The sequence below is a fragment of the Marmota monax genome, unplaced genomic scaffold (genome assembly GCF_021218885.2).
Source record: "Marmota monax isolate L192 unplaced genomic scaffold, Marmota_monax_Labrador192_F-V1.1 WCK01_AAM20220418_F8-fsc00021, whole genome shotgun sequence".
Lineage (NCBI taxonomy): Eukaryota > Metazoa > Chordata > Mammalia > Rodentia > Sciuridae > Marmota > Marmota monax.
Window position 1 is genome coordinate 7,441,112 of NW_026695228.1, and position 15,510 is coordinate 7,456,621.

Below are 15,510 nucleotides of genomic sequence, written 5' to 3' on the forward strand. Positions count from 1 at the left end.
TAAATTGCCCTCAACAAGGCATAATTCATGGTAGCGGTATCAAAATTTGGATTTTTAATTCAATTGAGATAGATGTTAGCCAGGTAACAGTGTGCATGAGCCCCATTTTGATGATCCTGTAGTTTGCATCCTAGAGAATTCATAGTGCTTACACCTCAGTGCTAAGATTGGTGTTAGTGTTCTGCAAAGTGCGCATACTGATTGAAAAACAATAGTAGCCTTTTTAAACATTTCCTCATTTGCAGAGGTAGGGGTTAATAATTACTTTTAATTAGTTATTATTTCAGAGGTAGGGGTAAATAATGACCCTTTTCCCACTGCTCATTCTGTGTTCCTTTTGCCTTCACATACACCTCAGTTCCCCTGGTCTTTCTGACCCAGCCCTTCATTCCTGAAGAATCTTGTCCATTAATAGTCCTGCTTGGCCTGGATTGTTTTAGTTTGCCACTGAGTTTAATCACAAGATGCTGTAACTCCAAGGGATCTAAGGGCTCCTAAGGGATCTTCTACACACCAAACATAGTCTTCCTTCCCTCTGTTATGTAGTAGTAGTCCGTGAGGTTTATATGTACATTAAAGGAGCCATAATAAGTACAAGAAAGTGTGGAATTATTGCTTGATATTTGCAAGTGCTTCATCAGTGTTCTTTTTTGCCTCCTATGATCTCTCTGCTAGTACTCAGCAAAAGTTCCTTTTTTAAAGCAAATATATTATAATAAGGAACTGCTAAGGAGAATGGGGGAGCTTTTAAAATATATTTCCATACTTTTAAAGTGGTAATTTTTGCTAAAGTAGGATTTCCCTTTTTAAGCAACTTTTAGATCTTGCTCAGTGGCCAGTGTTCCCACAACTGACCTCAAAGAACCTTATGATTGATGGAATGGCATTGAGCACTGGGTAGAGGAGGCCTAACCCCAGGGCTAAGACTTTCAAAAGGCATACACAGGCTCTTTTTAAAGATTACTCTGAAATGTGTTGCAATGCTTGCAAGTCCTTTTATGCACTAGGGATAGAACTGAAGTGCTGGAGGAATGTTCCAAAATATTTTGTTATACTTGGAAACATATATTCAGTTTTCAGATTTCTGGTTATTTTGTTATTAGATAAGCAGTATGAAAAAATGATACTTTTTTCCAATTTTCTCCATTCAAGGGTCGAGTGGTAGAAAATATCTCAAAGAGATGTGGTGGATTCCTGAGAAAGCTCAGCTTGCGAGGCTGCATTGGTGTTGGGGATTCCTCTTTGAAGTAAGTCAAATCCATCCATTCTGTCATGGCAGCTTGTAGCTGACATTTTTGTTAGCAAAAATAAACTAAGTATATTATATACTTTTCTTCTAAGTTCTTTCAGTGGTAATTTGTAGAGTATTGAGAGAACCATAACTCTGGAATAGCAGGTAAGCTCCATTATTGTTAAGGATGTGACCTGTGGGATAAAGTTCACCTGTTTGTCAATTCTCTATTCTGCATAGTGAGGTAGTTACAGGTCATGCATAGGAGTGTCGTGGGCATTACGTGAGATAACATGTGGAGTGCCTGGCACATAATAATGTTATTCATTCACCTCTCCTGTAGTCCCTTTTTCACTTTCTCATCTTCCTGGTTTCTTATCAAATTATACAAAATTGAGGAAAAAATTTGCTTAGCGGAATTTTGGCTACTTTTGATAGGATGTAATTATTACATTCATTTTATTATAGTTAGCAGTATACCTGTCCAACTAACTGCACACACACACACATACACCTGCACTGGATAGCATTGGAAATGTTAGCAACCACCACCACCACTACCCCTTTTTTGGGGGTGGTACTGAGGACAGAATCCAGGGGTGTTCCACCACTGAGCTATATCCATCCCAAGACTTTTTACTTTATTTTGAGAAAGGCTTTCCTTGTGATCTTCCTACCAGAGCCTCCCAAATTGCTGAGATTACAGATGTGCCACAGCATCTGACAACAAACCATTATTAAGAATATGTTCTTTGAGGTTTCTGAAGACAGACATGATCAGAACCTTCATGTCTTTATAATTGTGGTCTCTATTGTTGCTTTTTCCACCCCTTATCCTGGGGATTGACTCTAGGGATGCTTTACCATTGAGTTAGATCTCTAGACCTTTTTTTAAAAAATAATTTTTTTTTTTTAGTTGTAGGCAGACACAATGCCTTTATTTTTCTTCATTTATTTTTATGTGGTGCTGAGGATGGAACCTAGTGCCTCACCGGTGCTGGGTAGCACTCTGCCACTGAGCCACACCCCAGCCCTCTAGACCGTTTTATATTTTTATTTTGAGCAGGTCTTGCTTAGTTGTTGAGGATCTCACTAACTTGCCCAAGCTGACCTTAAATTTGTAGTCCTCCTGCTTCTGTCTCTCCAGTTATTGGGATTATAGGTGTGTGCCACCGCACCTGGCTTTCTTCAATTTTCTGCTTCATGATTCAGTCTTGGTAGGCTTTGGGTTTCTAGAAGTACATTCGTATCTTCTGGGTTACCCCAAATATCAGCATACAGCTTTTCATGGTATTCTCTTACAATGTTTTTTATTTCTATGGCATCAGTTATAATGCCACTCTTTCATTTCTGACATTATTTATTTTTCTTGGTTAATCTAGCTAAAGGTATGTCAGTTTTATTGATCTCTAAAAAAATCCAACTCTTGTTTTTTCCACAGTTTTTCTATTCCCTGTTTCACTTATCTTTGCTCTAATCTTTTATTTCCTGCCTTCACCCAGCTTTATATTTAGCTTGTTCTTCTAATTTCTTGAGGAATTATGGTATTATACACAGCTCTTGTGTTTGAATCAAGATCTAAAAATAAGTTCCCTTTACTGTGTGTGACATATTTCTTAAGTCTGTAGTGTGTAACATCGCTTATTATTATGTTGCCCTTCTTTGTTCAAGTTATCCGGGTTGAATGTCTTGGAATTTCCTACATTTTGGATTTGTGGTGGTTTTTGGCATGTACCCTCCCTCATGTTTTCTGTGGATAGGTGGAGCTAGAGCTCTGGAGAGGTTAGAGCGAGAGGCTGGATGGATTCAACTCTTTTGGTGGGAAGACATCATTTCCTGGGTGATGCTAAGACTGACCTGGACCGTGGAGTCATCAGCTCCATCTCTCCACTAGAAAGTTCCTCATCTTTCATCAGATGATGATTCAGCAGTCGTTGGTGATTGTTGCCTAGTCATAATTTCACCAAGGATCACAAAATGGCAGCTTTTCAATTCCATCATTTCTTCTTTATTTACTAATTATGGTTCTTCCACCAAGAATTCCCCTGACCAGTTGGTTACTCTGAAAAAGTATATAGCAAAAGCAAGGTAGATAGATGCTAGATTCTTTCACTTTACTTATGAGTTATTAGAATCATGAGCTGATACCCCAAAACCTTCCAGCATGACCAATAAGCTTTTGTTTTGGGTAGGTGAGAATTTTATTATGAATTTGGATATTTTTAGAAAATGATTTTTTTTTTAATAGTTATTTTATTTATTTATTTTTTAGTTTTCGGCGGACACAACATCTTTGTTGGTATGTGGTACTGAGGATCGAACCCGGGCCACACGCATGCCAGGCGAGCGTGCTACCGCTTGAGCCACATCCTCAGCCAGATATCTTTATTTTATTTTTATGTGGTGCTGAGAATCGAACCCAGTGCCTCACGCATGCTAGGCGAGCGTGCTACCACTTGAGCCACATCCCCAGCCCCAAGAAAATGATTTTATTTTTTATCAAAGTAAGGGGTCTTTTCATGCTCAAAATGTCCCTTTTTTTCCTTTTTTTAAAAATTTATTCTAATTAGTTATAACATGACCATAGAATGCATTTTGATATATCATATATAAATGAATATAACTTCTCAATCTTCTGATTATATGTGATGTGGAATCAAACTGGTCATGTAATCATGTATGTACATAGGGTAATAATGTCTGATTCATTCTACTATCCTTCTGACCTTTCTGTCTAATCCAGATTATCTCTATTTTTCCCTACATGCCCCCCTGCCTTGTTTTAAATTAGCATCTGCATATCAGAGAAAACATTCGTCCTTTGGTTTTTTGGAATTGGCTTATATCGCTTAGCATGATATTCTCCCATCTCCATCTATTTACCTGCAAATTCCATAATTTCATTCTTCTTTAAGGCTGAGTAATACTCTTTTGTGTATATATACCACATTTTCTTTATCTGTTCATCTGTTGAAGGGCATCTAGGTTGGTTCTTTAGTTTGGCTATTGTGAATTGAGCTGCTATAAACATTGATGTGGTTATGTCACTGTACTATGCTGATTTGAAGTCCTTTAGATATAAACCGAGGAGTAACGGGGGTAATGGCCAGTGTCTCATTGGGGGGTTCTTCTTGCCAAGGAGGGTGTAAGCCACCCTAAAACTTGAAGTCGTAAATAATTAGTGAAGAACAAAACACAAATAGTCAGAAATATATTTACATAAGCGAAGCCCCTGATAGATCTAGTCCACATGGGTGCTGGAACTAGACAAAGAAAAGATGGCTCCTGTGGTTTATTTAAGGGGGTTCATCAAAGGTAGGGATAAGGTTTCAAGGGCAGAGTCTTGCTTCTGATATCTTGCAGTCAGTAGGTTGATTGACATTTGGCAGGTCACACCCATCTCAGGTGCTGGGTGGGATCTTTGGCAGAGCTTGAGGGGGAAGTTCACCTGCATCAGGCAGTCAATCCTTGTGGGGGTGCCATGGGAGGTTCCCAATGCCAGACTTATTCCCTCATTAGGCTATGATGTGCAACACAGTCCACGCACAGCTCTACAAAGGAATGGAATAACTGGGTCAAATGGTGGTCCCATTCCATGTTTTCTGAGGAATCTCAGTATTGCTTTCCAAAATGGTTGCACCAAAATATCCCATCTTAGCCAGTTGGAGTCCCTTCAAACTGGCATCTGTTGTTTTGATGTGACCATAATTTTTTATATATTTTTTGGCTTATTTTGTACATATTCTACTACAGTGTTAGATTAACTTTATGAAGAAGTCATCCTGGTTCCTGTAAGGAGAAATATTTAGAGATCACAGTTTAGGTGCTAGATCACTACTAGGTTAGATTGCTTAAATTAGCTTGCCTCCTGGCTAGTATCATTTCTAAGCTCTTGCATTGGGTGCCGCAGTCCGGCTGTAGCAAAATAACCTGGGGTTGACGAGCAACTTGTATAGATTGATACAGCAGGAGTGGGAGCCGTTTATTGTAGGACCGGAGGGGTATATATACATTACACACAGCTTATCTTAATTAACATAAACTAGATACAGCAGTCAACCAATAAGGAATCTCCACACTTAATGGTTTGCTGGTGTTACTTCACAAACCACTCCCTCTGCAAAATGCCAGGCGCCATCTTGACTTGTTTATAGACTCTAACAATTGGGTATTGCTAGGAAATATACTTGTTTAGAAAGGGGGTGGGGAGCAAATGTTAAGTGCATCCTAGTATTTCCAATTCAAATGGGAGATTACAGGTTTTTAAAATAGACTTTAATTTTTACAGCAGTTCTATGTTCTCAGCAAAATGGACAGTTGTAGATATTTCCTATATAACTCCTGATTACAAGACTTTTTATGTAACTTAGTTTGATTTTTTTTTTCTTTTATACTGAAAAATTTGGTTCCTGATAACTAATGTAATATCCCTTTTTTTTTTTTTTTTGTACTGGGGATTGACCCAGGTGCTTTATCACTGAGACACATCACAGCCCTTTTTATCTTTTGAGACAGCATCTTACTAAGTTACTTAGGGCCTCACTAAGTTGCCGAGGCTGGCTTTGAACTTGTGATCCTTCTACCTCAGCCTTCCTAGCCACTGGGATTACAGGCCTATCCCACTGTGCCTGGCTGAGCACTTTTATGTTTACTGGTGATTTTTTTAATTCTTCTGAGAAGTATCTGTTTAAGCTCATTTGCCCATTTACTGATTGGATTACTTATTCTTTTGGTGTTAGATTTTTCTAGTTCTTTGTGTATTCTGGATATTAATGCTCTGTCAGATTAATTAGTTGGCAAAGATTTTCCTCCCACTGGGTTGTCTCTACACTCTATTGATTGTTTCCTTTGTTGTGTAGAGGCTTTTAAATTTGATGTAATCCCATTTATCAATTCTTGCTATTTCCTGAGCTATTAGAGTCATATTTGGGATAAATTTGTCTGTGCCAACAGCTTTAAACTTTCAGGTTTTCACTGAAGGGTTTTGATCTATTCTGAATTGAGTTTGGTACAGAATGAAAGATAAGGCACTAGTTTCTTTTTTGCACATGTAGGTATCCAGTTTTCCCAGCACCATTTGTTGAAAGGCTATTTTTTCTCCAACATGTTGTTTTCTCCAACAAAGGTATTTTTTGGACACCTTTGTTGAGAATTAGTTGGATGAAGATGTGTGGTCTATTTCTGGGTCTCTCTTCTTCTGTCCCATTGGTCTACCAAAATCATGCTATTTTTGTTACTATGGTTCTGTAGTGGTTTTGAAATCAAGTAGTGTGATGCCTTTGGCATCACTTTGTTTGCTCAGGATTACTGTATATTCAGGGTCTTTTGTACTTCCTTATGAAGTTTAGAATTGTTTTTTCTATTGAAGAATATCATTGGTATTTTGATAAGAATTGCATTAATTATGTGGCTTCCTTTTAGTAGTATGACCCATTTAGTAATTCTCCCAACTGTGAACACATGAGTTCTTTTCATCTTTTAGTGTCCTCTTCAAGTTCCTTCCTTAGCGTTTTATAGTTTTCATTATAGAGATCTTTCACCTCCTTGGTTAGATTTTATTCCTAGATTTTTTGTTTTTTCAGGCTAATTCTGAATGCTGGCTTTTCTAATTTCTTTCTCAGCAAGTTCATTATTGGTGTATTTTTATGTTGATTTTTGTATCCGGGTACTTTACTTAATTTGCTTATCAGTTCTAAGTCTTTTAGTGGAGCACTTTGCTTTTTTTAATTAGAGCTTTATAGTTATACATAGTGGTTGGGTTCATCTCATAGTTTTGGTGGAATCTTCTAAGTATAGAATCAAAATCTCTAAACAGGGATCATTTAACTTACTCCTTTTCTATTTGTATTTCTTTATCTTCTCTGATTGCTCTGGCTGCAATTTTAAGTGCTATGTTGAATGACAATGATGAGAGTCCACACCTTTGTCTCTTTTCTAAATTTAGAAGAAATGCTTTCAGTTTTCCCCAGTGAGTATGATGTTGGCTATGGGTTTGTCATATATAGCTTTTCATATATTGAGGTTTGTTCCTTCTAGATCTAGTTTCTTCAGGCTTTTATCAAGGAGTGATGTTGAGTTTTACCAAAGATTTTTTCTACTTCTCTTGAGATGATCGTGTGATTTTTATTCATCATTCCTTTTATGTGCTGTTTATCAACTTGTGTACGTTGAACCATCCTTTCATCCCTTGAATGAAAGTAACTTGATCATGGTGTATAATCTTTTAAATGTATTGTTAGATTTGATTTGTAAGTATTTCATTGAGAATTTTTTTGCATCTTTTTTCATCAGGGTTAGTGGGCTATAGTGTGTGTGTGCGTGTGTGTGTGTGTGTGTGTGTGTGTACACATACACTTATCGGGTTTTGTTAGCATGATAATATTGGCATAGACCAAGTTTGAAAGAGTTCTTCCCTTCCTATTTTATGGAATGAGGAGTGTTGGTTTTAATTCTTCTTTAAAATTCTGAGGGGCTGGGATTGTGGCTCAGCGGTAGAGCACTGGCCTAGCAAGGGCAGGACCCGGGTTCGATTCTCAGCACCACATAAAAATAAAGGCATTGTGTTGTGTCCATCTATACCTAAAAAAAATAAATATTTAAAAAAAATTGTTGGGCTGGGGATGTGGCTTAAGCTCACCTGGCATGTGCGGGGCGCTGGGTTCAATCCTCAGCACTACATAAAAATAAAGATGTTGTGTCCACCGAAAACTAAATAAATAAATATTAAAAAAATTCTCTCTCTCTCTAAAAAAAAAAAATTGTGAGTGGAAAAAAATTAAAGGTAATAAGAATTAAAAAAAAAAAAAAAGTCTGATAATTTAGCAGTTAGCCAGACACAGTGGCACACACCTGAGCCTCCGGAGGCTGAGACAGGAAGATTGTGAGTTCAAAGCCAGCCTCAGCAAAAGCGAGGCATTAAGCAACTCAGTGAGACCCTGTCTCTAAATAAAATACAAAATAGGGCTGGGGATGTGGCTCAGTGGTCGAGTGCCCCTGAGTTCAATTCCTGATACTAAAAAAAATATATATATATATATATCAGCAATTAAGCCACCTTGTCCTGGGCTTTTCTATGTTGCGAGACTTTTTAGTACTGCTTCTGTCTCAATGCTTATTATAGATCTATTTAGGGTTTTTTTTTTTAATATCCTCTTGGTTTAATTGTGGTAGGTCACATGTGTCTAGAAATTTGTTCATTTCTCCTAGACTTTCCAGTTTATATAGTTTTTTAAAAAATATTCCCTTATTCCCTAAGGATCCTCTTGTTTTCAGTGGTATCTGTTGTAATATCTCCTTTTCATCTTTAATTTTATTTGGGTCATCTCTTTCTTTTGATTAGTTGGCTAAGGGTTTGTCAATCTTATTTATCTTTTTGAAGAACCAACTCTTTGTTGCTTTGAGTCTTTATATTTACATTATTCTTCAGTCTTTATTTCATTTATTTCTGCTATGATCTGTTATTTTTCCTCCTTCTACTGATTTTTTTTATTTGATGTCTCCCCTATATTTTTAATGTATGTACTTAGAGTCTACATTATTACTGTGTACTTGATTCTTATAACTACTTTCACTTTATTCCATTGAATCTGCTATGTTGCATTTTAATTTGATTCTCAGAATTTTTAAATTCCCTCCTTTGATTTCTTCAGTGACCCTCTGTTCTTTCAAAAATGTATTGTTTAATCTCTGTCTTTACATATTTTTTTTTTTTTTTTTTTTTTTAAAGAGAGAGTGAGAGAGAGGTAGAGAGAGAGAGAGAATTTTTTTTTTTTTTAAATATTTATTTTTTAGTATTTGGCGGACACAACATCTTTGTTTGTATGTGGTGCTGAGGATCGAACCCGGGCCGCACGCATGCCAGGCGAGCGCGCTACCGCTTGAGCCACATCCCCAGCCCGTCTTTACATATTTTTACTGTTGATTTCTACTTTTATTCCCATTATGATCTGATAAGATATAAGAAATTAATTTTTATATGTCATGATTAGCTTTATGGCCTAAAATATGGTCTATTTTGTGTAAAGTTCTGTGAACTGATAAAAAGAATGTGTATTGTGTCACTGTTAGATGCAACATTGTGTAAAATGTCTGTTAAACACAGTTGGTCTATAGTGTAGCTGAACTCTAATGTTTCTTTTTTGATTTTTTATCTGGATGATCTTTCTATTGGTGAGAGAGGTGCTCAAAGTCACTGCTATTAGTGTATTGGGGCCTATTTTTCCTTTTATGTCCTGTAATGTTTGCTTCATAAAATTGGGTGTCCCAAAATTCATTGCATATGTGTTTATAATCATTATATCTTTGTTATGGTTTGAATCTGAATGTCCCCCCAAAGCTTATGTGTTGAAAGCATGGTCCCCCAATGTGGCAAGGGTTAGAAGTGGAGCTTTTAGGAAATGATGGGATTGTGAGGGCTAAAGTCTCACCAATGAACTAGTCCATTTGACGGAGTAATAATCTGAGTGGACTACTAGGTGGTAACTGTAGGCAGGTGGAGTATGGCTGAAGGAAGTAGGTCTCTGATGGCATGATCTTGGGGACTGTATTAGTCCCTGACTTCTTCCTGCCTCTGTCTCTGTGCTTTCCAACTGCCATGAGCTGAGCTACTTTCCTCTGCTATGCCCTTCTACCATGATGTCCTGCCTCATCTCAGGCCCAGAGCAATGGAGTAGGCTAACCATGAACTGAGACCTCTGAAATCATGAACCCACAATGAAAATTTCTTCCTCCAAGTTGTTGTTCTCAAGTATTTTGATCACAGTGATGAAAATCTGACTAATACAATCTTCTTGATGGATTATTCCTTTTATTGATACGTAGTGACCTTTGTCTCTTAGGAATAATTTTGTCTTGAAGTCTGTTTTGTTGGATATGAGTGTAGTTACTCCTGCTTGCTTCCAAGTTCCATTTCTTGGGATATCATTTTCCATCCTTTCACTTTCAATCTGAATATATCTTCACCAACAATATAAGTTTCTTGCAGATAGCAAATTGTTAAGATTAGTTTTATAATCCATCTATCCAGTCTGCTTCTTTTTATTAGAGAATTAAGACCATTTACCTTAAGGGTTATTTTTAAAAGATATGTACTAATTCCTGTCATTTTGTTGTTTTGAATGATCTACGTTCTTTTCTTTCTCCATTATTCATCTTAGAAGTAATTAATCCTTACTAATTCTCATTTACTGGTTTTCTCTTCTAGTAAGATTTATTCTTTTCTATGATTTTGTTTGTCTTGCTTCCTCTTTTATGTGTAGGATTCCTTCAAGTATCTTCTATAATGCTGTTTTAGTAATCATGAATTCCTTTAATTTATGCTTATTTTTTAAGGTCTTTATTTCTTCTTTGATGTTGGAGGTTGACTTTGCTGGATATAGTTATCAAGGTTGGTGGGTTCCCCATCTCCTCCAGGGCTTCATGCATCATTCCATGTCCTCCTGGCCATTAGAGTTTCTACTAAGAAATCTGCTGTCATTCTAGTGGGTTTACCTTTAGATGTGACTCTGCACTAGGAGTTCTTTTCAGGTTGTGTCTATTTGGAGTTCTAAATGCCTCCTGTACCTGGATTCCCATGTCTTTCCCAAAAATGGGGACAATTTCTGCTTCTTATTACTTTAAATTAGTTTTCTATTCCCTTAGCCTATATCTGAAGTCCTTCATCTGTTCCCAGTATATATAAGTGTGGTCTTTTAATGGTGTCCCATAGATCTTGTATGTTTTTTTCATTCTTTCTTAAATTTTTTCCTTACTAGTATTACAATGTGATAATTCATCAACTTTATTTTTTTATTTTTTTTTTATACTGGGGATTTGAAGGATTGAACCCAGGGGTTCTCGGCCACTGAGCCACATCCCCAGCCCTATTTTTTTGTAATTTATTTAGAGACAGGGTCTCACTCAGTTGCTTAGTGCCTCGCTTTTGCTGAGGTTGACTTTGAACTCGTGATCCTCCTGCCTCAGCCTCCCAAGCCGCTGGGATGACAAGAGTCCATCACTGTCCGTCTTCAACTTTATTTTTAATGCCTGATATTCTTTCTTCTTGATTTAGTTTACTGGTGCAGCTTTCCACTGAGTTTATAATTCAACTTACTGAGCTTTTCATTTCCAGTATTTCTATTTGATTCTTTTTCAGAATCTGTATTTCTTTATTAAGTTGCTCTTTCATAATCTATATTATTTTCCTTAGTTTATTCAACTGTTTGTAACCTCTTTGAATTTATTGATCATTTAAAAAACCATTTATTGACCATTTAGAAAACCATTCTTTTGAATTCTTGTCCAGCATCTTCGGAATCAGTTACTAGAGAGTTATTAACTTTTGGTGGAGTCACATTGCCTTGTTTTTTGTTTTTTGTTTTTTGTTTTTCACATTTCTGGTGTTCTATGTTGAGATCCACACATATATTGAAATGGAAATCACTTCCATTTTCATGTGAAAGTCTAATTAGGGAACAGCCTTATTTTTATACTGTGCCCAAGAAAATTAGTTTGTTTTGTAGTGTTGTTTTATTCTGAATGGACTTCTTATTTCTTACTGTAGTTTTCCTATGGCTTTTGGCTTGCATGCTGTGTTAGAACCTAAGTAACCCACTTCCCTGAACATCTCCCAAGAATTAAGACCCTCTAGAAATGCAGGCAGGTGTGCTGTAGGCAGCAGGATATAGGAGTTCTACTTTTTTTGCGTAGTCATCCAATCTTGCTAGCAGCCTGAAAAGATACGGGAGGGTATGGGAGCAGCCTATGCTGACGTCACTCATAGGTACAGTATCCACAGCTGTTGCATTGTTTCTTTCTGCTGTTGCTGTGGGAGTGAATGGCTGTGAGTGGGACTTGAGGCCTCCTCTGTGCCTTCTTGGGGCCACATCATCCACTGGAGGCTTATCTCCCCCATCTTTAAGTTGAAGTATCTGCCAAGGTTCTAGAGAGTCAAAGTCAAGGACATGTCTAGATTGAGTTGCAGTTTCTCACAACTGTGTTGGGAATGCCACTCCACAGCCACGTACCCACTCGACATCCTTAAGGTGCTAAACTCGATTCCCAGCAGTACTCGGAAAGAAGAAAACAAACTAACAACCACAAAATAAAAATAAACTTGAAGTGGAAATGCAGTAATAAGCAAATAAAAACAACTACAACAGGGAGGTGCTATAGAGTCAGTCGCAACTATCTGCACTGAAGGGGCTGGGCAGCAGTGGGTCCCACGCATGAGTTTCCCATGAACCCCCATGCTAAATATAGTATACTTGTGTGTATATATATCATAATTGATCATATACTAATATATACATATATATAGTATATGATTTTAGATATGAAAACCCCATTTCCCACAGCTGGCTTCCTGACTTGTCAGTTCTAAATGGAAAGCGACTTTTATTCCCTTATGCATCACAGACCAGTTTTCCATTGTCACTATCTGTGGGTCTCAGACCTTTCAGGCTCTTGACCATGTCACAGAAAAAGATTTAAGGATGTGTCACATTTGAGTAGCAGAGCAAGAAACTTATTATAATGGGGAAAGTACACAGTCAAGACTGGAGGTGCTGGCAAACTCAATTCAGAATGGGAGAACTGCCTCATTTGGAACTGGAATTTGACATTTATAGAGAGATAGCAAGGGACTGAACTAGAGGTGGAATTTACACAATTCCCCACCAGTTTTCCTTGCACTTGCAGGTTGCCCTCACATGTTCTAACCTTGCTACTTCTTTTTTACAAATATTTTTATTAGTGCATTATACTATATATAGCAGTGAGTTTCATTTTGACGTACATGCATGGAATGGAATTTGTTCCATTCCAGTCCCTAGTACTTCCTCTTTCCACTCCTCCCATCCTCTGTTTCCCTTCCTCTGCTGGTCTTCCTTCTACTTATTGTTCTTTCTAATTGGTGTTATGTAGATATACATAATGGTGAAATTCACTGTGGTATAGTTGTGTGTGTACATAGCATAGTTTGTTCAATTTTTATTCTGTAGTTCCTCCATTTTCCTTCTCCTTCTACCCCCTTCCTCTACTCCACTGATCTCCCTTCTATTTTCATGAGATTGAACCCAGGGGCCTTAACCACTAAGCCACATCTCCAGCTCTTTTATTTTTTATTTTGAGACAGGGTCTTGCTGAGTTGCTTAGGGCCTCACTAAATTGCTGAGACTGGCCTCAAACTTATAATTCTCCTGAGTCTCTGGGATTACAGGCCTATGCCTGGCTATCTCCTCTTTTTTAAGAACTTCAGTCTCATGTCTATTAAGTTGCTTAAAGATGTCCTACAGTTCATTTATGCTCTGATCTTTTTCTTCTTTTCTCTCCATGTTTTATCTTGGATAGTTTCTATTGCTATGTCAAGGTCACTAATCATTTCATATACCATGTCCAATCTGCTGTTAATCCCATCTAATAAATTCTCATCTCAGCCATTTGTGGTTTTCATATCTAAAAGTTTAATTTGGGTGGTTTTAAAAATATCTTTCAAGCTTCTGCATAACATTTAATCTTTAGCTTCTTAGAACTGAATTCTATGTAAAAACATTTATAATAGCTTTCAATGTCTTTGCTATTTCTGCTGTCAGTTTGTAATAAGTTTTGATATAATGAATTTTCTCTTTGTTGTAGACATATTTTCCTCCTCCTTTAAAAGATTGACAATTTTTTGTTCAGTACCAGACATTGCAAATTTTACTTTTTTGGGTGCAGGACATATTTGTACTCCTATTAATACTCTTTTGAATTTTGTTCTGGGATGCAGTTCAGTCACTTAGGAATAGTTCTTTTTTGGTCTTATTCTTAACATTTGTTAGTTTTGGAACTGAGGGGTATAGCTCAGTGGTAGAGCACTTGCCTGGCGTGTACAAGGCCTGGGTTCAATCACCAGCACTGCAAGAGAGATTTTTTTTTTTAGGTTGGACCAAAGCAGTGTTTAGCCTAGGTCTAATTAGTCTCCTGAAGCAAGATCCTTCTCAGTACTCTATCCATTGCCCCATGGATTATGACATTTTTTTTTAACCAGGCTAGTGGAAGTGACCACTGTTCCTTACCCTGGGTGAGCTCTGACTGTTGTTCTTTTTAATATTGTTAGCTAATCTTCCTCCCCGCCCCCCAGCTTGACTAGTTTCCTTGTATCCATATGGTGATCTATATTCTGTTGAATTCTCAAGCAGCGCCCTCTGCAGATCCTGGAGATCTCCACTCTAATAGTACTCTTCTGTGATAACTGTAGTCACTGTGAGCTTCCTAGACTTTCAGCTCCTCATCTCAAGAGAGTCCATCAGGCTCCAATTTGGTTGCCCCATGGCAGGTCAGAAGGAGTAGATAAGGTAATATCTGCTTTGAGGCCAAGTTTTAGAGGCCTTTGGGTACTGCACGGGAGAGTCAGGATTCTATCCTATAAGACATATTCAAGCTGTATTTCAGAAGACACAGGTGACCTGAGCCAGTCCTTGCTGAATATGTTAAGCAGTTAACATGTTACTAGCCCACAGATCATTGAGGAAGTTGCCCTTCATCACTCGATTTATACCAGTATGAATTACTGACACCTCTCCATGGCCATAGATGATTTTTCCAGAAAGGCCCTAGTTTAACCAAATGATAACATGACATAATACAAGAAACAATTGTCCCCTTTTTTGCAAATTGATTTTTCTATAGAAGAGAAGGAGTAAGAAGCAGGCCTCCGTTCTCAGATGACTCACCAAGGTTGAAGGACAGTTGGTGGATAGAAAGTCAGTCTAGAGGTTTGCTTCTTACATGGTCCCAGACTAGCAGCAGTGGCATCACTGGGAGTTTCTTGGTACTACAGAGCCACATCTACCATCAGAATCTGCACTGTGATGAAAGGCTTAGCTGTTTCATATGCATTGAAATTTGAGAAGCACTGTTTTAAGGAAATGGTACCTGTGCCCTCTAGTGGCTGGCCAGCAACTTGCAGGAAGTTTTACAATATTTTCTCATTTTAGGACCTTTGCACAGAACTGCCGAAACATTGAACATTTAAACCTCAATGGGTGCACAAAAATCACTGACAGGTAAGTAATGAGGATTAGTTTAGGGATAAAGTGGCTTCCGGGTGAATGAGGGGAGAGAAACATGGTTGAAAATATCTTTAGTGCATCTGCTCTTTTCCAGCACGTGTTACAGCCTTAGCAGATTCTGTTCCAAGCTGAAACACCTGGACCTGACCTCCTGCGTGTCTATTACAAACAGCTCCTTAAAGGGCATCAGGTAAGAACACCCTTTGTTTGTGGTCTAGAAAATACCCAAACAATAAAAAATTAAAAAAG

General features: G+C 37.7%; 1 protein-coding gene across 8 annotated transcripts in view; it reads left to right on the top strand.

Moving 5' to 3' along the window:
- Window positions 1–15,510, top strand: part of Fbxl2 (F-box and leucine rich repeat protein 2) — a 91,252-nt gene that overhangs the window by 45,678 nt on the left and 30,064 nt on the right. For 4 of the 8 annotated variants that reach the window (XM_046437482.2, XM_046437483.2, XM_046437484.2 and 1 more), the window contains exons 5-7: window positions 1,153–1,247; window positions 15,187–15,255; window positions 15,356–15,451. In XM_046437482.2, coding sequence (XP_046293438.1) covers window positions 1,153–1,247; window positions 15,187–15,255; window positions 15,356–15,451 — 260 coding nt within the window. Of the gene's footprint in view, window positions 1–1,152; window positions 1,248–15,186; window positions 15,256–15,336; window positions 15,452–15,510 lie in introns of all 8 variants that reach the window. The other 4 variants (XM_058576718.1, XM_046437485.2, XM_058576719.1 and 1 more) reach the window with 1 other exon arrangement.